The following is a 25578-nucleotide window of genomic DNA, read 5'->3' as shown; positions in this document are numbered from 1 at the left end:
TGGTGCTGAGGGCCAGGCTACCCCAGAACTCAGTCTCCATCTGGGCTGCCTGGCCCTCCCCCTCCCTCTCCCCAGCACCCTGTTTTGCTGTCACTGTCCCACATCCCCCTTGCAGTGAGAAGAATGTGGAGCCATAGGATTTGACCTCGATTAAGTGGGTTCCTGTGGCCCTAGACCATGGTTTCCTAAGTCCAGCACATTTGAGTGTGTGTATAGGGATGTCTCTGCTGGGTCCCTCTCTCCTTGGCCTCCTTTCTCAGCCATCAGAGTTAGGGGAACCCCCATCACACAGATGAAATGTTGTGATGCCGAGAGTGACATTCCCCGACTTCTGTGGTCTTTAAACGGGGGCTAAAAAAATCCTTGCTTTTCTCTCACTCTCTGGAATGTCTCCTTTTCTGGCCTTTCTCCCTCCATGTCTCCCCTAAATTTTGGGATCACCTGATATGTCCTCTGGTTCAGTCTGACCTGCACAAACCTCACCTTTGCTCCATAACTGGGGGTACCTTCTGTCTAGATGCCAGGCCCACTCCATCCGTCCTCCACCTGCTCCCATGCTGTCCCCCGCCCCCCTCACCAAGGCAGACTGGAGACAGTGTTACAAACGAGGGAGCCAGGTGATGACAAAGTCAAGCAGCAGTCCTCTTAGTTACAAGCACAGCGGTGGTCTCCTGCCGGACTTTGTGCAAAGGCCAGAAGAACACATGGTAGAGACGGGCATGTCTTCCTGATCGAAGTGCAGGCTCCTGCTGGGAAATGTGTGAAAACTGCGGACATCCAAGAGAACTTAGCGTCAGCCAGTGTATTTGGAACCTCAGAGAGGACAGCTCAGATATGGAGGGGCCCGGGGGCCTACTGGACAGAGTCACTGGGTTAAGAGAGGCTGCTGTGACAGCGGGTGTGGGCAGTGTTACCAGGTCCAGCCCCATGGAGCCCACAGGAACAGCAACACATCAGCTGCTCCAGCCCTCAGCCCTCGTGACCAGCCAGGTTGCTGAGGGAGGTCTCTGTTCCCCACCCTTCAGTTCTGCCCCAAGTTCCCAGCATCCCCCTCTTATCACACCTGGTCCTGGTCTCCATGGTGACACCGCCTCACCCCACAGCCTGGGTGGTCTGATCGCCTCACAGGGTGAAGCTCTGAGAACATTTTCCTGATCTGCAGCCAGAAATTTCCACTTCCCATGCTTAGGGCTGCGGCTCTTCTCTCCCCCCACTCCTGCCAGCCTCACCCCCCCACCCCAGCTGTGTCCACCCAGAGGACCCGGGGCTGCTGGATAGGGCTGCCACCACCCTCTCCACCCCTGCTGTTCAGTTGAGAAGCAGTTTGAGGGCCTAGTGCAATGAGAATGTGGTGCCTCTCATCCAAAAATTAGAATTCAAAATGACAACAGCAGAGATTTGAACTGCCAAGCATGGGTCTCCGTGCAACCACACAGGCCACAGCCTGAAGCCGTCCCTGGGGAGTGGTGTGCATGCATGTGTGTACATCTGTGAGTGTGTCTGTGTGTGTGTGTGTGCTCCTAGTGGTCGTAGGGGGACAGTGGTGGACCAGACTGTGAGTCCAGGCATTGAGCATCCAATTCAACCACAAGCTGGGCTCCAGAAGCAGCATCACCAAGCTACCTCGGTTCTTTCCTGAGTCAGGAGACAGACCAGGGGGAAAACTGAGGCCTAGAGAAGGTCACAGCCATACTCAGCTTTCCAATCAAAGGATGAGGCCTGGCGGAGGCCATTCGGGTCTCCCAGAATTCCTGACTTTGTGACATGTGGACGCTTTGAGAAAGTATGTGACTTTTAACAGTCCAACATTCTACATGCACATGTAAGATAAACACATGTGCCTAGTGTGCACCACACGAGCACCTCCCAGAGCTTGTGTGTCCTGACACATGCCCCCTTGTAAACAGTCACCATTCCTACTGGCAAACCCAGGCACCCACAGGTAAGGGCACCCTCTTATTCTGGGTCGAGGTATGGCCTGCAGGTCTGAGCTGGGCTTTGGTTGCACAGGCACGGCCCCCCCAGCCCCTCCCCCCACAGCAGGGCCAGCAGGCCCTTAGCTGCTTCCAGGGCCCATGGCATCAGCTTGGGGACCTCAGCAGGAAGCCTCTGCCCTCCCTCTTCCAGCTCCATGTTCCCCCCTTTCCTCTCCTTGGCACCAGCCTCACCTCTTTTCCTTTTGTGAGAGGGCCAGGCCTGAGTGGGGCTCCCCCTACCTCTACCCTTCGAAATCAGCCCCTTAAACTGAGCCCTACAGCTGGGCTGTGTTGTCTTGGGGCAGGATGTGGGGGCGGGCTGGGTATGGCCCCCTCTCTCCAGGGGAGAACAATGAGGCCGCTAATGGGGGTGGCAGAGGGGGTGGGGGGCTTGGAGCCACATCAGAGCCTCTGAGGAGCGGCCCCTGGAGGGACAGCTGAGTGATGAGGCCTGAGTCACACGCCCAGCGCAGTCCTTGAACTCCTGTGGAGGCACGTTCAGAAATGTGCAGGGTAAACATTTAGAGGTAATCAGTTCTGCACCTCCCTGCCTGGCAGAGGGTGAGCCAGGCCCCGACTCAACTCACAGGGGAGGTCCCGGCAGACCCAGGGGCTGCCACATGGGCTTCCCTGGCCACATGTCCCTGCACTGTCCAGTGCCCCTGCTTCTCCACACCCTGTCAGAGCCCTGGGCTAGCGGAGTCTGAGAGCACCCTGAAGACCAGACTCTGGCTTAAAATCCACCAGCAACCTCTCGGCACTGCTCCCTGAGGGGTGGCCACCAGCACACCAGTGACCCTTTCTCCTCGAGCGGGCCATCTGTACTTGGAGCAGGGAGAGGACTGAGGGCAGGAACCAACCCCGAGTTCCCGTCCCGTCCCGAGGCTCTACCCAACGCAGATTGTCATGCTTCCCAGAGGACAGCGGTCTGTGTGTAGGCTCTACCAGAGGTGAAACGTCTGAGACTAAACCATCATTGTATAAGTTGGAACTGGACTCCTGAGCACACGCCGCCTTCCTGGCCTGCCTTTCTGAGCAGATGCATGCATTTCTTGGGGAGGTTTGAGGGTGGAGGTGCCTTCGCAGAGAAGGTAGAAACCTCAGGAGGCCTGGGGGTGGTCCCAGCAACACGGGTCTGGTCTGGGCCCACGTTTGGGCCCCAGGGAGGAGGCTGGCAGAGGCCAGAAGCCTCTGTTGAGGTTTGGACAGGATGGACCCAAAATATGTCAGGTGCATCTCAAACACCACTGCTCACCAGGCACATACAGCCAAGAAAGTGCTAACAAAGGTGGGACCAACTGGCCAAGGCACCAGCCCCCTCCCAGTCCAGGCCTGTCAGGCTGGGACACTTGTCCACGAGTCACTGAGGGACAGGTGGACACAGACACTATTTGTTAGATAGTCTGTAAGTATTGTCTCATTTAATCCTTCCAAGGATGCGAGGGCTTTCTTGTTATTCATCCCACTTTCACTGATGAAGAAACTGAGGTTGTAGTGGTTACCAGCCTAAGGTCTGATAGGCAAGAGGAGGAGAGACTTACCTCAGGGCCTTTTGATTCTGAGGCTCCAACTCTTTCCTTTTTATTTCCTTGAACATATGATGGTACCAGTGGGGTCTGCTTGTGGGGAGAGCTGTGGCCACATGAGACTGCTTGGGGGAAGGTTAGCAGGGCCTGATGCAGTTACCAGGGTAGGCTGTTGTTACGGTGAGGACTTTGTGTGCTGAGCACCTTAGAGGTGTGACATTGAAACCCACTTAGGCTCACAGATAACATGGGAGGGCCAGGGTGTCCCCTACCACCCAGGAATCAGGCACTTTCTGCAATGTGCTCAGAGGCCATGGCCTCCGGTTGGAGACCGAGGGAGGGAAGCCAACCACAAAGTGACTGACTGGGACCTCAGAGGGCAGTGCCACCCGCTGGCTCTGGGTTGACCAGAAGGGTGCTCATGCCTATGTGTGAATATTGTGGGAGCCCGCCCTGGAGGCCGGAATAGCAGGGAGCTCTGTGCCTCAGTTTCCCCACTGGAACACAGGCTGCTGGTCTGTTCTATGTATTAAGTGGCCCCTCTTCTCCTACACTAAAAGTCTGTGAATTCTTCTCTAGGTATCCTCCTGCAGGGAGGTCAGCTTCCTTCATAACCTTTGTCAGAGCCAGGCCCTGGAGTGCAGGCAGGCAGGAGGGAATCCAAGGGGCCATGGAGACTCAGCCAGCGCCCACTCAGAGGGCGGTTTTGGGGCCTGCTGGGCACTCTGTGGGTGAGTGCAGCTGGATGCTACTGCCTGGGGCTGATGGATGGCTCACGACTCCCTGTTTTCTCCCCACGTAGGGACCTGAGCATGAACAACCTCACGGAGCTGCGGCCCGGTCGCTTCCACCACCTGCGCTTTCTGGAGGAGCTGTGAGTAGGCGCTGCTCCCAGGGGTGGGCTGGAGCTGGAGCACCTCAAACAGCTGTTGGACAGGGCCCCCCTTCAGAGCACGTGGCTAGGGAGCTAGCTCTGATGGCAGGGTGTTCCATGGACACCTGACCCAGGTGGAACCCAAGGGTGGCTGTGAGAGGCCCTGTGGTGCAAGAACTCCAAGCTCCAGTGGTGTCCCTCCTGAAGTGGCTCCTCCTTGTGGCCTCCCCTCTTCCTGTCAATATCTGTCTGTCTCCCGGGGTCACCACCCAGGTCCAGCCACCAGCCACTCCCAGGTCCCGGTGGCCTTTTCTGGTGTGTCTCCTTCATCCCTTATCTCTGTTCCCTCTGCTGCTGGCCGACGTGTCCCCTCAATTCAGGGGTTGCACCAGCCTCTTGACTAACAGACTCACCCTTTTCTGAGATTCTGCACATCTCACGACCTCAAGAGCTTTTCTGGCTGCATTTCTGAGGCCCTCCCTCACCTGGCCCACACCTGCCTGGGCACCTTGGCTCTATGAGGCCAGTCCTGATCACCCCAGCCTCCCTCCTGCATCTGAGTGGAATCCCCCCACCCCAACCTGGCAGTCACATCCCTCTTTGCACATGGGCATCGTAAACAAATCACCTCCTCAGTGCAGTGATGAGAATAACCAGCCCCTGCCGCTGCCAGGCTCTGTGACCCTGAGGGGAGAGACTTGACCTCTCTGTGGTTTATTCCCTGAAATTTGGGGTGATAATAGGCACCTTATGGGGTGACTGTGAGAATGAAGTGATGGGGTAGGTATGACATGGACAATGTTGCTCTCAGACAGCAGGGGTTAGCCCCCCTCACAGGCTGGCGGATCCCCTATGTTCCATGGGTAACCTGTAGTGTCACCCCTCTGTCCGGTTTGCAGGCGTCTCTCTGGGAACCATCTCTCACACATCCCGGGAGGAGCATTCTCTGGTCTCTACAGCTTGAAAATCCTGTGAGTATGAGAACGCAATCTTCCCACTGAGGTGTGACCTTGGGAACAGAGGGCTCAGCGAGGCTGGCCTTGTGCCTGTGTGTCCGTCCACCAGGGGCTCATTCAGCACTCCCCCTCTGCATCTTCGTCCTTATTGTTGCTTTTGTGTCTGTGGAGTCGCAAGTCTGTAGCAAACGTGATTTGTAAACCGCATTTCACTGCACCTGCTGTTTGGGGCAGCCCTACAGGGCAGCACCCCGATCTTTTCCTGGTAACGTGAACAATGACCATGAGTAGAGGTCTTCATGGGACTGGACCGTGACAGACCCAAATGCTGTCCCCAAGACTCAGCCAGGACGGGTAGGACTGTCCGCAGAGGAGGAGTTCACATGGGTCCACGCAGGTCCTTGGCCACCATGCTCATGAGCCCCCAGCCCGGTCTCAGTGGCTACGGCGCTGAGTCCCCATGTCACTGTGGACATGTCCCCTCCCTGAGGTTTCTGGCTTCTTCATCCCAGCTTCTGTCACTTGCTCTCAAAGCAAAAGGAAAGTAACAACTGGAGAGGGCTTATGTCACCTAAGTCCAACTGAGCTGGTGGCCCATTAGATTAGGCAAAGCTAAGGCACTCTCCGTCTCCTTTGCTCCATCCACGGCTCACCTTGTCCTGGTCAAGACTGTCCTCCCCAAAACCCCACTCGTGTTCTGATGAGAGAATAGGGGAGGGAGGTGGGGCAGGCGTCACAGGGTCCGAGGGCGGGCAGGACAGTCTCCTTGGGAGGGCACATCACCACAGCCCCTGGTTTGGGGGAATGAAAATTGTGAGCTGATCCTGGAGCATTAGAATGAGCATCGCCACGTGGTGAGCCTTCCCCAGCCCTCTGACCCCTCGGCCCTGACGTGACCCGGCCGTCCTCTGCCCAGCTGAGCAGGTCATCTGGCTGTGGGGTGAGAAGGGCTGGAACCCAGTCCTGTGTTTAAGGGGCTCCCTCCGCCTGGAAAGGAACTGATTTTCCTAACTTGCTGAAAGTTGTTTCTAGGCTGGTGGTGGCCTTTGGCCTTTGAGCTTCCAGCCTCTAGCCAGTCAGCAGTCCATGGTCCCCCACTGATCAGGTCCTCTCTTCCCCGCCGCTGGTCTCAGGCACCTTTTACCCTCGGCCCCCCTTTCCGTCTGCCTCTGTGTCTCTGACTCCAGGGCTCCTTGGTCTCTCACTGTCCCCTGACCCTCTGCTTTGCCCTGGGCGCTGTCTCTATCCGGCCTCTGTTGCCTCTCTCTCCCCTACTCTCTGTCTCAGCCCCACTGCCCCTGCCCTGGATCTGTCCCGCTCCACGGGGATGGGGAGGCATCCTGAGTGAGATGGAGATGAAGAGCAGGCAGCCTGCTTGGTGGCATCTCCATGCTACTGCAGGCTCAGACCTGCAGCGGGATTAGAGAGCGGGCTGTGTGCTGGGCCCTCAGAAAATGTGAGGCTCACGTCCCATTCCTAAGACTCCGGCTTAGAGACGAGCCTCCTCTTTCTTCTGTGCCTGCATTAGGCGAAGAACCAAAGCCCCAGGGGCCCCCGCCCACCTTCTGCAATGGGGCCCTTGGCTGAGCCAAGTGAGCTGCTGCAAAGGCTGCAGGTTGGAGCCCAGGACAACCAGACTGTACACTGCCTGCTGTGCCACTGACCTCCACTGGGCCCGGTCCTGGAAAGCCACCCAAGCCCCCAGAGCCCCATCAGCTCCTTGCCTGTGGGCTGCTCTGTGTCAAAGATGGGCTGGGTGGTCTTGGAGCTGCCCCTGCTCCTGGGCCTCGGGGCACAGAGCCTCCCACGCCCCATGTCACACTGTCTTGTTTCAGCTCTGGTCCATTCTATTTTTTCACACCTGCAAAAAAAACATGAGCAGCAATCTCCCACCACTGGCAATAATCTCCGTTCCCAAAATCTGTCACCTGACTGCCCAGTCTACTCTGTGTCTGGGACTGTGTCCTCCTGAACTGCACGTTGCCTCCCTCACCTTTAAAAAATGAGAGAGTGGGAATAAACTTTTCAACATTTTTAGCTGCAGAAACTTAAAAACACCTTGTTCTAGACTCCTGATCCATAGAACAGATGAGTTTTCTGGTTCAAGTGAGGAGGAGGGTGGACCTGAGACCACACCTTGTCCAGCACTCAGGAACCTGTAGCAACCCCACAGAGCTATAGAAAGGGCCTTCAGAAACCCCTTGTGGGTCACCACTCTGGAACCCCTGACTGTGACACTCATGGGTCCTGCCCCCATGCCCCTCAGGTCAGAGAGACATCCCAGAGCAGGCTTCACAGGGGGTGAGGGGACATGCTGAGGACTAGTGGTCAGCCAGACTAGTGGCTGTGCATTCAAGGCACCTGCCCGGCGATGTGGTCAGCCTGCAGTGTCGCCAGGACACTGGAATTTAAAATCTATCCAGGTGATTGTAATACGCAGTGTGGACTAAGACACTCAGTGGGTTACAAACTCCGTCTCCCCGGGGCACGGCCAAGGCCAGGGCCAGTGCCAGTGCCAGTATGAGGAGCCAGGAGGTGTGGGCACAGCAGCACTGGCCTGGGAGGCAGGACTGGTCCTAGTCCTGATGCTGCTGTGAACTTGCTTTGTGAGTTGGTATCTTCTCTGGTCGTCCCCTGTGAGTGCTGGACTAACTGTTCCCCTCCAGGGGGGACGGCATCCCTGCACTCAGGAGGGCCCACCGAGTGCTCATCCCCTCTGGTCCTGAGGAGCCTGGCCACAGGTGTGGCCCAGACGGGGAAGGGGCATTGTCCTTATCCATAGCCACCCTTCCTCCAAGAGATCTTCAGTCTCTCAGCTACACAAATGGGTTAACTGAGGTCTGAGGAGAAAAACACTATTTGCCACATCCTTTCTGACCAGCCTTCAATAGAACTATGAGTTCTGACCTTGGGCCCTGGAGCTGCCCACGTGTCTCTGCCACTTCTCCATCCTCCTCCTTAGCTCTGCCTCACCTCCTGCGACCCCTCTCAGCCCACACACAGCCCACAACCCCTGGCCAGCCTCTGAAGCCCAACAGCAGGCCAAGGCTGGGCCTGGACGGCCTCTGAGCCTCTGGAGCTGGGGGAGAGGGAGGGACGGGCTTGGGGAGGGGTCAAGGGGGGAGCCCCAATGCTCATGCATGCCATAGGGTCCTCCAAGCCCTCCTCTCCTTGCAGGATGCTGCAGAACAACCAGCTGGGGGGCATCCCAGCCGAGGCCCTGTGGCAGCTGCCGAGTCTGCAGTCTCTGTGAGTCCCCCCCATGCGCCTCTTCATTCCCCACGTTCAGAGGGCTGCAGCGCTCCAGGCTTTGGTGTGCACGAGTGTGTGTTGTCATCAGAGTGTGTGTGTGTGTGTGTGTGTGTGTGTGTGTGTGTGTGTGTGTGTGTGTGTAGATCCAAGTGTGTATCAGGGAAGGGAGGCTTCAAGCCGCGCCGAGGACTGTGGGAAGGGACCTCCCTAGGTGGGGCCACCAGGGCAGCCATCCTGGGGCATCTGGCGTTCTGCCCCGGAGCCTGGGGTGGGGGCGGAGTAGGCCATTCCCCCCAAGAAGTGTCAGGAAGAGACTGTCTCCTCCACGGAGGCTGCTCTAGCCCCAGGGCTTTGGGTGTGGAATGGCCCAGACACCCATTTTCCCCGGCTTGGGTGGCACCGCCCCCCTTCAGCGTCCCCTGCACTTCCTCGCCTTCCCAGTAGGGGCGCTGTGGACAGGAGACAGAGCCGGGGTGGCAGGACAGGTGATGCCACCTGACTAAGCAGTGGCCTGCTGCTCAGGGCCAGGTGCTGGTTTACTCAGTAGTGCATCGCCAAGCCTGGAATGCGGTCGTGCCTCTCACGTGCTCGCCAAACCAACCAAATGTTCAGGTTCATCCACATGGAACAGTGTATAGATGTCTGGGAAGAAACCAAAGTCAGGAGGCAGTTCTGGGCATCAGGGTTATCCAGTGGGGGAAACTGAGGCACAGCTAATGTGCAGTGTATCAGGACAAAGGTCTCAGCCCGTGGGGTGGAATTAGACAACTGCAACCTGCCCTGACCCTCCATGGTAGGGGATGGGAGTGGGAAAGGAGGTTTTCCTCCCAGGACCCATAAGTGGCGGCCTCGGGCTGGGTGGGGGCCTGACTGCCAGCTGTACCCTACCCCCACAGCCATGTCTGCCTCTCTACCCTGCCTCCTGCTTCTGTGTCTGCACCCAGGGGCCACCAGCTGTGCAGCTGGGCCCTGCCTGCCCTCATTTTCTCTCCTTCCTGTTCTCTACCCCAGCAAATGCTGGGCCTCTGGCCCAGCTACCTCCTCTCATCAGGTCACTTCTAACCAGGGCAGGTGCCCCAGCCCTGCCTCTAGAGGCTACTATCAGAAGATCAAAGGCCAGGAAAGCCTGGGCTGTCTGCCCCTCCCCCCATTCCCAGCCCCAAAGGCTCCGTCCTATCCATCAGGGCTACAAGGGAAGCCACTTTTGGTGGCCATTGTTGGGTGGCCCTCCCTCCTTCCCCACAAGTACTAGCAAATAGAAATTTCCTCCTTCCTCTTGGAAGCCAGTGATCAGGGAGGGGGGACACGTCCCTGCTCACTCCCTTCTCCAAGGCAACCAGGCCCACCCAGGGTTCAGGTCTCTGGAGGAGGCTGTTCATCTCCAGAAGGGAGGTCAGTGCATGAGCACTTGGGGACCTTCCTGGGACCTCTGTAACAGTTCTGTCCTGGGGTCTACTTTTGACCTGCTAGAACCAGATCCCAGAGCAGGAAGAAGGATGTCGTGTGAATGAGGAGTGAGGGGACCCCAGGACCCCAATCAGACACTGCCCCCAGGCCATTTGGTTTGAAGCTGGGTGGGCTGCACCCAGCCCCCACACTTCTCCCCAGTGCACTTGCTTCCTCCCCAGCCGACGTGGAAGGGAGAGGGTGGCAGTGCCAGCCATGTCCCGCCAGGCTGCAGCCCAGGCCAAGAGAAACCACGGGCAGCCAGCAGAGCCTGAGGCAAAATAGAAACTGGGTGGGGGCGAGACAGGGTGGGGGGCAGTGTGTCCTTCGAAAAGCAGGAAAACAGCTCAGAAAGGCCCCGGGACCAGGTTGGGCTGGGCCCAGAGAACAGTTGGAAAAGCAGGGAGGAGACAGAAAAACCGCCCAGTCCTGGACACCCTCCGGGGAGCAGTGACTGCAAAGGGCAGCCACATGGACCCGCCGACACTGAGCCGAGCTGGGAGGTGATCAGGAGAGGTGCACCCGCAGTCCAGCTGGCACAACCCTCTTAGTAGGCTCCCCAGACACTGCAGCCTGTGCGGCCCGGGGGGAGTGGGATGGAGGTGTATGTATGTGAGCTGGGCCTGGGTGGTGTGGGAAGGGACAGTGGCTCCCACTCAACCACCCTTCAAAATGCTAAACACACTCATGCATCTGGTTGAATCCCAAAGCCTGTAGGCAGCTAAAGCCCAGAGAAGTTAAGCACCGAGACACATGCCCGAGACACAGAGCTAGGGTGCATCCGAGCTGCAACTCTCAGGTCCCAGGCACTTCCCTGCTCTCCTGCAGGGTATGCTCGAAGGGTGTTGGCCCTGAGTTGCTTGTTACTTCTCTGTGTCTTCTCGCTCTTTACAATGGAAAGTATAAACAACAGAAGCTTATTTCTTTCTAACAGTTCTAGAAGCTTGAGGTCTGAGACCAGGGGATCAGCATGGTTGAGTTCTGGGGAGGGGCCTGTTCTGGGTTGGAGAGGGCCTATTTCTCCCTGTGCCCTCACGTGCAAGGGCGCAGAGCTGGGCAGCAGGCTCTCCCTGACTTTCACAAGGAAGGGCTACTGATCCCACTCACGGGGGCTCCACCCTCATGATCTCACCTTCCCTTAGTTACCCCCCAAGGCCTTGCCTCCTAATTCCATCACATTAAGGGGTCAGGTTCAAACATAGGAATATTTTGGAGGGACACAAACATGCAGCCCACACAAGGGATGGTGCTGGTCACCTGGGAACCAGGGCATCAGCATTGATACTTTGCAAGAGGGCATGGGGCTGGTGTGGCCAATGATCACCTGCATGTGAAGAGCAGCGGGGCATTTCCAGGAGCTGTCCCTCAAAATGGCTCTTCTGTCTCCTCCTTGCGAGGAGAGCACCTGCAGTGACAACTGCCTGACAGAGCTGGGAGGGAATGGCACTGTGCATGCTCCCAGGGGGTTGGAGACTGAGCCGGGGGGTGGGGGGCTTGTGCTGAGGGTCACAGGGCCCAGCCAGGGCATGTTACCTCTCAGCCTTCTCGACAAGTATCCTCAAGAGGGATTGGGGAGTTCTTGAAGGAGGCATTTTCCAACCCTGCTGGGCGCTGATCAAAGGAGGATGCCATGGGGGAGGAGGAAGCAGCGAGACCCTGAGTCTGGGCAGCTCTGGTCTAAGGCTTTATCCTAGAGATACTCCCTCTCCCATAGAGAAGCCCCTCAAGCTGCCCCTGAGGTCCAGTGAATGCTGTCAGTATCACCCAACCTTCTTACTAGCCAGAGGGCCCTGAGGCCCTGGCACTCTGTGGGGCCTGGCCAAGGGGTCCTCAGGGACACGCGAGGTGGCGGATGGCTCCCCGGCATGGCTATTTCGGGCTCCGTGATTATATGCTGCTGCATTTGGATCTCCCCAAGGTTCCGGGAGTTGATTGCTACGTGTGTCTGGGGCAGAGGCTGCTCTGAGGTGGGTGGGCACGCGGCAGCCCCCTGCACGTGATGAAGGCCTGAATGTGGGTAATTTCGCTGCTGGAGGTACTAGGAGTGTGTCCATGGTGGACTGGGCCCTAGGATCCTGGGGAGGTTCTTTCAGTTGTAAATGCTGGTGTGGGATAGCGGTGGCCCAAGTGGGCCACCCAGGAGCAGAATGGTGCCTAGGCCCCACCAGGAATGCCTCCACCCAGACTACTTGTGGGTCTCCCTGGTCTCCCAGCCCCCTGAGCCCTGGAGGCCCAGGCCTGAGAGACCTGAAAGAGACCGGAGTGTCCTTCAGGTTGGGGCTGAGGGATAGCTCAGATGTGGTTTAGGTGCATGTGGGTCCCAGGCAGAGCCAAGAAGTGGGGCGACCCCTCCCGAAGAGAGAGCAGAGGCAAGCTTCCTCTTTCTCTGTGTCATTGCCCCTTCCTGAGCAGCTGCAGGGTCTGGATGTGTCCAGGGGGAACAGGAGACCCAACCACTGATATCCATTCCTCCCTCCCTCCCTCCCTCCCTCCCTCTCTCCCTCCCTCTCTCCTTCCCTCCCTCTTTCCTTCCCTCCCTCTTTCCTTCCCTCCCTCTTTCCCTTCCTCCTTCTCTCCCTTCATTCCTCCCCTCCTCTCTGTATTGCTCTGTTCTTTTTTTTTTTTTTTGTATTTTTCTGAAGTTGGAAACGGGGAGGCAATCAGACAGACTCCCGCATGTGCCTGACCGAGATCCACCCGGCATGCCCACCAGGGGGCGATGCTCTGCCCATCTGGGGCATTGCTCTGTTGCAACCAGGGCCATTCTAGCACCTGAGGCAGAGGCCATGGAGCCATCCTCAGCGCCTGGGCCAACTTTGCTCCAATGGAGCCTTGGCTGCGGGAGGGGAAGAGAGAGACAGAGAGGAAGGAGAGGGGGAGGGATGGAGAAGCAGATGGGTGCTTCTCCTGTGTGCCCTGGCCGGGAATCGAACCCGGGACTCCTGCACACCAGGCCGACACTCTACCACTGAGCCAACCAGCCAGGGCCTATTGCTCTGTTCTTTCACTGGAGTGACTGAAATGCCTGGCAGACAAGTTACTGAGGTCAATAACCAAACAAGGCCCCTGCCTTCCAGCAGCTTGACACTAATGCGGGAATGTCACACACCTAGACCCCTGTCTTCTGCCCTCCCTGTTCAATCCTGGAGCTGAGACAGAGAAGTGCGTGCATGGAACACAAGGTGGAGTGGATGCCGGCTGTGTTCCAGGCTCTGGGCAAGTGCTGAGCAGACCTCTCCTGTACTCCTGGCAGCTAACCTCTAAGGGAGGACCGCATTTCCTATCTCACAGGCGAGAAATGAAGGTGGGAGTCAATCACAGGGTTGGTAGAGGGTGTCTGAATTCTGAGCACTGGCATCACCATGACTCCAGGCTATGAGGGAGCCCAGAGATCTGGTTCCCAAGGCTGCTGGCCTCACCACACTAGGGAAGCTTACAAAGTGCAGGTTCCTGGGCCCCTTCTCAGACCTCCTGAGTTGAAATCTTGAGGGCTGGGACCTGGGAATCTGTATTTGAAAAACTCCTTGGTGACACCTGATCAGAGCCAGATTTGGGGGCTGCTGGTCTGGTCCTTGCTATTCTGGGTCCTGGGGGAGGACCGTCAGCAGTGCAGACACTCAGGCTGTCTCAGACCAAGTGAGTCGAGTCGGGGTCTATGTTTTATCAGGACCCGCCCCCTGAGGGGCAGGTGGTTAGGGTGTTCGTGTGCAGTTATAGGCTGGAAGCCACCGCCCTGCTGTCCTAGGGCTTCTGGGTTACCCTGCCCTCTTCCACCGTTACACGCTGCCCACATCGCCTGTCCCCAGGCCCTGTAAACCTGCTCTGCAGTGTCCTCAAGCCGTGGCCCCTTTCTGCTGCCACCTGCACGCACAGGAGGGAGTGTGTGGTTTGAATTGGTTTGGTTGTGGACCAGCCTAGAGGCCATGAGATGCCCATGACCCCTTGAGGGACACAGCTGGAGACACAAAGATTAGACTTTGGAGAGAACCTCTCAGCTATTACCACAGCGGGGAGAGAGGTCAGAGTTCTTTCTCCTGAAAGTCTTTCAATGTCACAAACTCCTCATCAGTTTGAGGACAGGGGGGAGGGACCATCTCCATCTGATCCACCGGGCATTTTCTGGGAGCTACAGCATCTTTTCAGAATTCTGGAAGTGAGAGGAGGGGAGGGGAGGCTGGGGTCGTGGCCAGGAAGGGTCGGGGACAGCGCCCATGCGCCCCTGCAGCTGGTTGCTTCCCCATACCCCTCCCCAGGCCTGCAGCCACCCTGGGGAGGAAGACTAGTTAGGGGCGGAGAAAGTGTGGTCTTCTTTGAGTCCATGAGTAATTTTCCATCAGTTTATGAGCCTTCGGAGCCCAGGCGGCTGCCAGCCGCTGGTTGGAGTGTGGAAATTCACACGGCAGCCAGAAAAGGCAGCCAGCACACGGCTCCTGCTCTGGCCACCACGAGGCCATGTGGGCGGAGGCTGCCTGCCTCAGACCTCAGAACCTTAGAATTAGAAGCTGGAAGGTGTGGGTGGTCACCCGTCCAGTCTCCCATCCCATGAGAGAGGGGACCAGGCCCCAGAGAGGAGCAACTTCCCAGGGCCCTGCAGCGAGCCAGGGCCTGGCCAGGCTGCAGCTGCCCCTCTGGGCCGGTGGTCTCTGTGAGAGCCAGTGCCCCCCCCCCCCAGCCAGGCGGCTCTCAGCAATGGCTTCCTGTCCCGACTCTGTGGACTTGGCAGTGGCCTGGGGTAATGGGACAGGACAGGTTCTCGGCACTTGAGGGTGAGCTGCTCTGGGTGCAGGGTTGAAAGGATACCAAACCTTGGGGCCCCGGCAGTCCATGGAGCGGAGGTCACTGCTGCTCTCTTGCAGAGCATGCCTCGCCTTCCCTGCTTGGTCTCCTTCCTGCGTCTACTCCTGCAGGCTGCTCAGGGGCTGCTCCAATGCTTTGTGTGTTGGGGGAGGGAGAAGGGGACGGGGAGCACCTTTCTGGGCTGGAGACCACAGAGGACCATCAGCAAGGTGACCGCAGCCCCAGCCCTGGTGTCAGAGCCCCTGCACTGCAGTGTGGTACCAGACTGGGGGCTGAGGACGGACAGCAGTGACTGACCTCTCTGACCCTCTCTCGTGCGTTCATCTGTAGGAACTTAGAGCTGGGATTTAACTCGGTGTGTCCAATTCTTAAATCTATGCTTTTTCTGCCACCCACCCACCCCCACCTCCCTCCTTCCTCTGGACTCTTTCTGAGAACCTTAGGAAGATCTGAGGAAGGAGGAACTGGGGAAGAAGGTCCCTCCTGCCTCCACGGTCCCTTTCAGGGGAAGAGGGGTCGCCTGAGATGGGAGTGAGGGCATGAAAGGGACCCGTGGGATTTTAAAATGAGAAGACACAGACTGGCCTCTGTGCTCTGTGTTTCTAGGAAAGGTTGGAGAGACGGTGGGCCTTTTCTGTCGATGGTGTGTTGTCTGGGTCCTCATGGTAGTACGTGCATCAGCCTAAATGCAGGTGGGAGTACACACTATTTATCTAAAAAGCCATGCAGTGCCTTCCAAAGCCAAGACTCACACCGTTCAGAATGACCTGCTACCAGAAGACGGTCCCTGTCCATAGCACCTCCACTCTCGTGGGGAGGGGAGATGTCACTGAAGGAGAAGCTGGGGCTGGAGGAGCACATCTGGGGCTGACTGGGGTGTTTATAGTTTCTGGAGCTCCAGGCTAGGGTGGGCTGGGGCTCACAAGGGAGCCAGGAGGCTCTGTCCCAGCTGGGCCATCCCGGCCCCTTCCCCTTCCCCTTCCTGCTCCAGCTGCAGCAACAGGAACAGGGCTGTATGGCTTCTGCAGGGAGCCACCGGACTCTGGTCAGCGCAGCTGCCTCAGTTGCAGCCTGCTCCCCTGGCCCTCATTAACCAGCACATCTGCTGACTGGAGCCTGAAGGCCGTTATAGTACTCCCCACCCCAGAACACCTGGAGTAGGGGAGGAGCCACCTGGAAGGGAAAGGAAGTGGTGGAGGCTGGGTCCCTGCTTAGCTTTGCAGTCTGTGGAGGTGGATGGACCAGGGGGAGTGGTAAAGGGTGGGCCTAAGCCCTCCCCCCAATCAAAGGGCACCCCTAAGCAATCTTGCTCCTCTGACCAGAAACTACCTGCCCCCAGGGCCCAGCTGGGGCAGATCTTCTTTGAGTAACACTGGCTTTCACACCGTTCCCCTGCTCTCCGCACAGTCTAGTGGAGTCACTTCACCCTACTCCCCAGCTCCCCAGACCTGTCCTCTTCTACCTCCAAGCCTTGCTTCTCTACTACCTATATCAGTGAGACACTCACCTCCTCTAGGAAGTCCTCCTAGACTGATTCCATCTGACTCTGAGCCTGCTGGACACATGGGGAACAGAGTTCCTGGGCCAGGTACCCTCAGTCAAAACTGGGATGGCCAGGTGTGTGGGGGGCCTGACCTGGGGAGAGGAGAGCCAGAAACATCGAAGCAGAGCTCTCCTGTCTTTGCCAGACCTGTAGCCCACCAGCAGCTACATTCTGCCAGGGTGGAGGGGCACCTGGTCAGAGTTTAGACTGGCAGGGAGAGACAGGGTGTGGGGTCAGGAAATCATGTCCTTTAGGTATTGCCTGGAGGTCTGGCTTCAGACATGGGGGTCGGGACACTAAGTGTTTACCTTGGGCAAGTCTTCACGGTTTGAGAATGGGTGCTGTGCTCAGCCCGGGGCAGATGTCTCTGGCTCACGTGACCTGACCCTGTCTGAGTCTTGACCATGTCCAGGCTGCTGTGCATCTGGACAGTCAGGGAAGGGGGTGCTTCCTGGTGCCGGCTTTGGGCCAGGCCCGCCACCCGCTCTCCCACTCACCCCTAATTCAGGCCCTGGACGTGTCCAGCCTGGAGCCCTGACACGGGACTTGCATTCCTCAGGGAGCCCAGCTGAATGGGTGGCAGTTAAGAGAACCTGCCCTGACCAGGGGTCGAACCCATGACCTTGGTGCACTGGGGACATTCTATCTATGGACCATAGCCACGGCCCTGCAGCTCCATGGCCGGGACCTGGTGACCTACTGGGCAGGTGACCCAGCAAAGGTGAGACACAGAGCAGGCGACAGCAGGGTGTGTCCCCCCCCCAGCGCCCTCCCCACCAGCCTCCATGTGCCCCCCCAGCTCTCAGTCTGGGACTTTAATTATATACTGACGCCATTTGTTTTTAAAAAAACATGTTTATTTTTGTTCTGACTCATCATAGAAAATTTAGAAAATACGAAGACTAAAAAAAGGAAAATAAAAATCACCCACAGTTCTACCACCCAGACACAATGTTTGTGGGCATTTCTGTGTGTCTGTGAGCACACACACACTTGCAGCACACACACTCCCTCACGCAGCGTGCAGCCTGACAGACCGTACGGGGCCCAGTCTGTTGTCCTTTAGCGTCCTGCTCAGATAGTTTTCCATGCTTTTAAAAACTAAGGAGATTCATGTAGCACAGAACACTCCCTTTGAAGTTGGATGTCCTGTGGGTTTCAGCACGTTTGCAGACTTGTGCGACCATCGCAACTGTCTGATCGCAGAATTTTTTCATCCTCCCAAAGAAGACCTTCCCTCGCTAGCGGTCGCCCCTTCCAGGAGCCACTGACAAGCTCTGGGCCCTCTCTGTCTCCGGCTTGCTACTCTGGATGTTTGGTGTGGCTGGAGCCACACAGTGCGCAGCTTGCCGTGTCTGGCTTCTCCCCAAGCACGGAGGGCTCAGGGTTCAGCTGTGCAGTGTCCACATGTGTGCCAGGCCCATTCCTTTTCCTGGCTGAATGGCCCCCACTGTGGACAGGCTACGTTTGGTGGACAAACCTCTAGCGGTAGACACGGGTTGCTTCCTCTGTCTGGTGACAGTGCTGCCCTGAACTCCTGTGCAGACGTGTTTTCAGTTGCCCTTCATTTCAATGGGGAAATGACCAAAGCGTTGACTTGTTTCCTCTACTTCCTTCCTAAATCGGGGCTTCTGCATGGGGTGGGGGCAGTGAGCTTTGTGGACCATCAGTCAGGGACGGATGGTGAGTGTAGGGGGACTGGCACCATGTGGGGTTTGGTCCGGAGGTTCCTGAAGGAGAGCAGTTGTGTTTTGTTTTTTTCCCCCATTGATTTGGGGGGGGGGGAAGCATCAACTCGTTGTTCCACTTAGTTGTTCCATCAAGCACTCATCGGTTGCTTCTTGTACGTGCCCTGACCAGGGGTCGAACCCATGACCTTGGTGCACTGGGGACATTCTATCTATTGAGCCACTCAGCCAGGGACAGGAGAGGAGGTTTAAGTGGAGCTTTGAAAAGAGTGGGGGGAAGCAAATTTCAAACAGGCCACCAGCCTGTACAAAGTGCAGAGATGGAAGACCACGCACCCTGGGACCAGGGGGAGGAGGAGACACGTAGTTAGTTCCCAGGAAGAACGGAGTGGGGGCCTTCAGAGAAATGGTGCTGGTGAGAGAGTAGTTCCAGGGAGGAGCCTTGAAACCCAAGCTGCAGGGTTTGGAGTTGACCAGAAGTCCAGGTGACTTTGAGCAAGAGAGAGACAGGATCACAGCCTGTGGGGGGGGGGGGGGGGTGGCGGCAGGGGTGTCCCTAGGCTGTGTGAATGATGGAAGGACAGATGGATGGATGGATGGATGGATGGATGGATGGATGGATGGATGGATAGATAGATAGGCTGGGAGAACAGGACTAATGCCACACACCTATAACCTCCCAGGTCTAGTTCTGGCCTGCAGGGAGCCTACAAGACCCTGGAAATGAGAAAGGAAGAAATAGATTGTGGGAAGGACTGAACCCCGTGTTAAGGAAACCAGAACTGATGTGGACTTTCCCTCCTCTCTTCCCTCCCTTCCCCCTATGCTACCTTTAAAAGTGTTAGCATGTGGCTTGGTCTCCCCTGGTGCCTCTCCCGACAGAGTCTGCCAGATGACATTTAATGATCTTTAACACACTGGGATGTTGCTTATGTTTCCTAACCCTCTGACATCACTGCTCCTCTCCGGAGAGGCACATTGGGAAACCCCGTCCGCCTCTCCCTCCACACCACAGCTGCCCTTTGCCAGGGCAGACGTCCAGGCCCCAGGGACCACAGAGCCTGGTCTCAGACACATCCCAGACAGCTCAGGACGACCCCAGAGACCAGCCTGACAGTAGGGATCCCACGGCTGGAGGCGGGGAGATGGATGAGATGGCTTTTAGTGGTCCCCACCCCAGGATTCCGGGACTGTCACCCACAAAGCTGGCTTTTTGCCCAGACCTGTAGTCTGGGTCTTCAGGAGACACTCATGAAGGCTGCACACAGAGTCCCTCTGTGCCTCCTCCTGGAGGGCCAGCCACTGAGACACAGGGAAGGGTGGGGTGCTCAGGTATCAGTCTTTGATGTGAGGGTTTGGGGGCTCTGGCTCATCCATCAGGGCCGGAGGTGGGTTGGGCTCAGGCTCCAGTTCTGGCTCAAGGCTGCCTGGAGAGCGGTGCAGCTGCCTTCATCTAACCTCCCACCTTTGATGTGCAGAAGGCTCACAGTAAGGGGCAGGACCTTAGTGGGTGGTACAGACCAGAGCTGACGGAACTCAGACCTTCTTCTGGACAAGGAGCCTGGCTCTCTGCTGCCCCCCAGCCAGTGGGAACACAAAGGTTACAGGGGCTCCATCCACCTGCACTCCTCACTTCACCTTACCTCCTGCAGGGAAGTCTCTGTCACCACCTCCCCAACCCCAGGAATGTTCAGTTCTCAGTTTCCAGCTTTAGTTTTCATTTCCAAAACCTGTGAGGGTCCGGCACTCATTCCAGTGTGTGGAGGGCTACTAGGACCCAGGGGAGGGGCCCAGTATTGGACTTAAGCTCTTCACCAGACCTCTGCCAGCGACATGATGGGATACAGCATCCTCCTTTGTGGGGTATCTGGAGACTGCCCGATGGCCCTCCTTTAGGGACAGAGGCTGAGGAACATCTCCCAAGTGGATGCGGGCAGGAGAGAGCTCAACACTGAACTCAAAGCCAACAACCGGCCCAGGCCAGTTAGCTCTGTCAGTTGAAGCATCGTCCCAAAACACCAAGGCTGGGGGTTCCATGCCTGGTCAGGGCACACACAGGAGGCCATTGATGAATGTGTAACTAGCAGAATGACAAATGAATGCTTCTCTCTCTCTCTCTGTCTCCCCCAATCTCCTCTCTCCGTCTCTATAAAGAATCAATTAGAAAAGCCAGCAACCTTCTTTGGCTCTGCCATCTCTCCACCCTGTGACCTGGTGATTGCCCCTTCCCTCCTTGGTCGAGTGGGCTCCTCCGTGCTCTGAGCAGTGCAGGGAGCCCCCTGGTCTCCATCAGCGAGGACACAGGTTGGTGCCCACTGCAAGCACCTTTCAGGGAAAGAGGATGCAACCCTCTCTAGGGTCATCAGTCTGATGGGGAGAAAAGCAGAAAAGCAGTCAGAGTGGACCAAAGCTGAACGAAGTCCGAGATGGGCCGGCTCCCTTTCCCTGGCCCAGAGTGCCCTGTGTTCCATGTCTATGTCCTGTTTCTAGAACTTTCTCTCAAAAAGCTGTTTTCCATGAAAATGCTACCTTATAATATTGCCAGATTTTTAGCAACATGGATGGGTAGCTCCTTCACTCCAAAAAAGGAATGTTGTCCTCACGGTAGAATTGTAGTCACTTGAAATGCTTGTGGGCCTTGGGGGTGGGGGTGAGCTGCCCTAAGCCTCTGTGTGACACCACGAGCCTGTGAGGTGGCCTGCCCAGCAAGTCCCTGCTGGGGACACAGGACACAACACAGAGTTTCTCCAAAGAGGGCAGGACAGTGTCACAGGACCCTTCAAGCCAGCCCTCCTTTGCAGGTAAAGAAACTGAGCCCAGAGAGGAAGGGTCTGGGGGAGGCCCAGAGCTCTGTGCCTGCAGGTACCAGGACTTTGCCAGCCCCTCCCGCCCCTGAGTTGTCTTTCTTGGCCTCAGACTCCCCAGGGCCTACAAGTTCCAGTTCAGATTCCTGAAACCTCCGGGGACTGGCACACACAGCCCGGCAGCCCCTGGGTACTGTCCTCTGTGCTGAAAATGCTGGTTCCCCGTCCCCTCGGTGACAGTTCAGTTATTCCTCAAGGCCCAGTGCAAATGCCCCTCCTCTGGGAGGGCTGTCCCCCCTTCCTTTCCCTTTTCTGGACAGATGATTCATAGGCTCTTGTTTGTCCACTCAGCCCCCAGCGCCCAGCACCTGCAGACGCAGGCTCGTGCTCACACACACATGTGCACATGTGTGCACATGCATGCACACACTGCATCACAATTGGCTGGGGCAGGTGCATCTCATCCCGTCTGCAAGCCTCCTTTCTACATGCAGTGTGGGTGCCGGATACCTGCTGCACCAGCTGGGATGCAGACTAAGTATGACAGATGGGCAGGGCCGGCACACCTGGGACCCACTGAGGTCCTGTGTTTTATGACATAATGAAGAGTCTGGTGGCTTCCAGAGAAGGGCAGTGTGCTGTGCACGGTTGAGCCGGAACCGGGTAGGTGGTTGTCAGCAGGTTTCATCCAGTGACTGACTAGGAAGCTGAAGGATGGTGCCCAGTGACGAGGGGCATGTCAGGGACCTGGCAGGGGGTGGTGAAGGATTTGGGGGCAGCAGAGGCCTGATGGAGCCCTTGTGGACCCAGAGGGGCCTCCATGAGGGCAGCGTGCCGTATTCGTGTGCGAGGGCACGTGAGTCAGGCAGAGCCAAGGTACGCTGTGTGCAGGGAGCCCCACAGCCCGGCCTTCACGGGGACCTGGTGCGGAGGCTGGGCTCGCTGCCTGTGGAAGGCCGGGCATGTCCTGGGGCTGTGCAGGTGCCAACATGCTCCCTGCTGGAGCCTCCTCTCCCTGGCAGGTTGGTCAGGGCCGTTGGTCGTCGCCCCTCCGGCAATCAACGGCTCCCACCTGGAATCTTCCCCACAAAACAACCATTTCTAGGACATACTTATAGTAAAGGTTATTCTTTATTTCTCCAGGACTCAAGTTTAAATGGGCACCATATGTTTTCATTTGCTGAATCTGCGATGCTACCTCCAGCCCAGAACTGGTGCATGGGCTCTCTGCCCTGCTCACCACCGACACACTCAGGCCTGACCGATCTTACCCTCTTCATCCGCCAGTTGGCTTATCTTTGGTCTGTCCAGGCGTCAGGAACAGACTGGAGATGGCTCTACCTACCCAGCTGACCTTACCTGCTCTGTTCTCTCTCCTGCTCCTCCCCTGCTCTGTCCCCACCCCCTTCAGCCCCTGCAGTGCCCACTCTCTGTTCTCACAGCTTCCCCTCTGCTTGGAACTCTCCCCTGACACGTCCCTCCTCAGCTTCCAGGCCCCCAACCAGCGTCACTTGCCCCTGGAGGCCTCTCCTGATGCCCGCGGCACAGTGCTCCCCACCTTCTCATTGTGCTGTGACTCTCGGGGACAGGAACCCTCTCTTCCTATGCTGATGTTTATCCAGCTCTTCCCAACACCATCTGTGCATGGAGGCATCTAGGCCTTTCTTGAGAGACAGATTCCCCCACACACATACCTGACTCCCCTAGGGAGGGGCTTGAGAGAGGGTATTTGCACAAAGCTTCAGACAATCCAGCCCAGTCAGACCACCAAGCGAACGTGACCGCCATTGGAGGACCACATCTGGAGTGACGGGCCTTGCCAATAGAGGGCACTCATGGAAGGGCTTGGGGTCCCCTCAGGTCAGAGCATGCCCTGGCCAGCTTCCTCTCCCATCCAAGCCTTCCGAGCTGGCCTGTCTGCCCACGGCCTCTTGCTAGTGAGCTGGGGACTTTCTCCCTGTGGCACTGGAGACATTGGCCAGGAAGGGCACTGGTGAAACAGCTTTGAGAAGAGATGGAAGCTCTGCTGGACCTTCCACAGTGGACAGTGCTATTGGGATGAGAGAAAGTGACCTCCCCACCACCAGGCACACCAGGTCTTCTGTGGGTGCAGTTATAGAGCCTCGGGCCTGTGGGGGTGGAGACCGGGCTTCCATGATGTAGGCACCTTGGGGGAGAGTCACCCCTCGTGACAAAGCCTCCCCTCAGAAAGTAACGTCCAAGAGTAGATGGTGGTCACAGACCAGCTTGTCTGGGCACCGTGGGACCAACTGCATAGGATAGTAGGTTTCTAGCCCAAGTTCTAGACCAGAAGGCAGAAACCGAACCTTGACTGGGGCACCTGCAAGGCTAAGATGGGCAGGTTCCTGGCTTTGCTGGGCTGCAGGGGTCTTCTAGAACTCACATCAGAAGTTCTCTGTCACCTTGGAACCTCTGGCTGTGCACAGACAGGACCACCCACCTTCTGTTCTGAGAACTGGTGCCTCAGGGAGTCAGCGGTGGTACACAGGACTCCCTTGGGATGTCAGCAAAGCAAGGATCCCCAGGACTTTGGCAAGAGCTCCATCAAACTACGGGTCCGGGAGGGGACAAGGAGCAGGCGGTGCCAGGCTGGGTGGTAGGGCAGCTGCATCTGTGGGAGCACAGAGCAGGGGATTTCCTTCCATCAGTGGTGTAACATCTGATTCTATGGTGTGGAGTGGACAGGGGCTGGAGTGGTGACCTACCAGACAGGCATTGTGGATGCCCCAGGGTGTGAGGAAATGCTGGTCATCTACAGATGGGCTGTGGATTCACCTTGGGGCTGAGAGGAAGAGTTGGTGCTGTAAGAAGGAACAGATGGCATGATGGACCAGGAGCCGTGGGCCAGATGGAAGCAAAACCTGGGAATTTGCCGGGGACACGGGGCCTGTGGGGGCCAGGTCACAGCTTTAGTCCCAGTGTACCTCGGAGCCTGTTGGGGACCTGGCTGCCCACCCTGCCCAGCCCCAAGCCTTGGTCTGTGTGCATCTTGCAGCGACTAACCCTCTCCACCCTCTCTCCCCCAGGCGTCTAGATGCCAACCTCATCTCCCTGGTCCCAGAGAGGAGCTTCGAGGGGCTGTCCTGTCTCCGCCATCTGTGGCTAGATGACAATGCACTCGCCGAGGTCCCTGTCAGGGCCCTCAACAACCTCCCTGCCCTGCAGGCCATGACCCTGGCCCTCAACCGCATCAGCCACATCCCGGACTATGCCTTCCAGAATCTCTCCAGCCTCGTGGTGCTGTGAGTGCGCTGCCCGCTCCCCGCGGGTCCCCTGGCTGCACAGTCACTCCTGAGCTTTGCTCTTCCTTCTGCTGCTGCGCCTTCTGGGGTCTGTTTCCCCTTTGTTAAACCGAGGAGCATCATGCCCTGCTGACCCCATGAGGTTGTCATGAGGTCAGAGCCAAAGAAGGTGCCTCAGAGGATGGCACTGAGCAGATGGGAGTTGAGCTTTCTTTTCTCTGTAGGGATGTAATAACTACATCTTGTGAATGGAATGTAAGTCAAGAATTCCTTGAACGAGTTCCACCAGGCAATGCAGGTGTGTGCTCTGGCACAGGGGTGGGATAAATTCAGCCATCTTCCAGGCCAGAGAGCAGAGAAAAGCCATCACCGGTAATTAGCCAGCCCACCCCGCAGGGTAATTACCTAGGAGATAGCATCCCTGGCAGGAACTGGGGACTGAGGTTAACTCCGCCTCCCCGGTGGGAACTGTTGAGGCAAATTAGCTCCCAGCTAATTGCTGTGAGTGATTGGTAAATTCACAGGGTAATTACCAAGGGCTCGGAGGTCATGTGTAATTGGTTCGGGTTCCGCACTAATTGCCATGGGAATACGTGTGGGGGACTGGTCAGCATTGCCCCAGCTCTTGGAAACCTGGAGGAGAAGCTCCCCCCTATCTATCTAATTCTCTGTCCTAGTGCCCGGAGAGCCTGGGCGATCGTCCTCACAGGCCACACCTGTGCCAGCGAGGTCCTCAGTTGGCTTCCTTAGCCTATGATGTCATTTTTCTCTTGCATGTTTAAAGCTGCGCCTTTTAAATAGTGTGTCATTGGACAGTTTACAGCAGAAGCAGTTGCAACGGTTTCCTTGTTCTTCCGGGCTCCGGCCTTTGCCTCCTTCTGCGTCCACCTGGCTCCTCTCCCTCTGAGTCACGATTCTCGTGGGACTCCTTCAGGCTGACGCCTGGGCGGCTGTCTGCTTGTCTGAGCCATGTCACTCTTGGCCCAGTGGGTCCCCCCACCAAGCTGCAGCTCTTGTGGCTGATCTTGCAGTTATACTGGTTCCCTCACTTGCACGAGTCCCAGTGGGGGAGGTGGGGCTTCCCGGAGGACCTGTCCAGTCAGACCACCTCTGCTGGCCTACAGGCTCAGGTTGGATGAAGTGTCTGTGTTGTGCCCTCCCCCTGGGCACTCCCTTGGGCTTCAGGCCTGGTCCTCGATTCAGGGCAGAGGCCGGCAAGGATGGGAGGGCATCCACAGAGCTGCTTCTCTCCGGATTGGGGGTTTTAGAGAGAATTCTCAGGATTTTGTTTTCGTGCTTGTCAATTCCTTGCCACCAGGTTTTATAGCCAGCCTACTCCAGGTTATGTCTGTCCTTATGTTGCTGCTCCTTGTGACATCTGGGGCAGTGGCAGGGTGTCTGCCATTCCACTCTTTTCCTTAGGAATTGGGAGAAGGACATTCTGTCGCTTATT

At 57.2% G+C, this 25578-nt stretch overlaps 1 protein-coding gene across 1 annotated transcript in view; it reads left to right on the top strand.

Annotated features, from left to right (window-relative positions):
* The window catches only part of LGR6 (leucine rich repeat containing G protein-coupled receptor 6), a 70340-nt gene that overhangs the window by 16700 nt on the left and 28062 nt on the right, over positions 1-25578 (top strand). Inside the window, exons 2-5 of the mRNA XM_066379494.1 lie at positions 4305-4376; positions 5276-5347; positions 8510-8581; positions 23910-24125. Of these exons, the coding sequence (XP_066235591.1) occupies positions 4305-4376; positions 5276-5347; positions 8510-8581; positions 23910-24125 (432 nt within the window). The remainder of the gene's footprint in view (positions 1-4304; positions 4377-5275; positions 5348-8509; positions 8582-23909; positions 24126-25578) is intronic.

This window comes from Saccopteryx leptura, chromosome 1 (assembly GCF_036850995.1).
Source record: "Saccopteryx leptura isolate mSacLep1 chromosome 1, mSacLep1_pri_phased_curated, whole genome shotgun sequence".
Classification (NCBI taxonomy): Eukaryota; Metazoa; Chordata; class Mammalia; order Chiroptera; family Emballonuridae; genus Saccopteryx; species Saccopteryx leptura.
The sequence above is the reverse complement of the archived record's forward strand: the minus strand, read 5'-3'. Positions and strand labels throughout refer to the sequence as shown.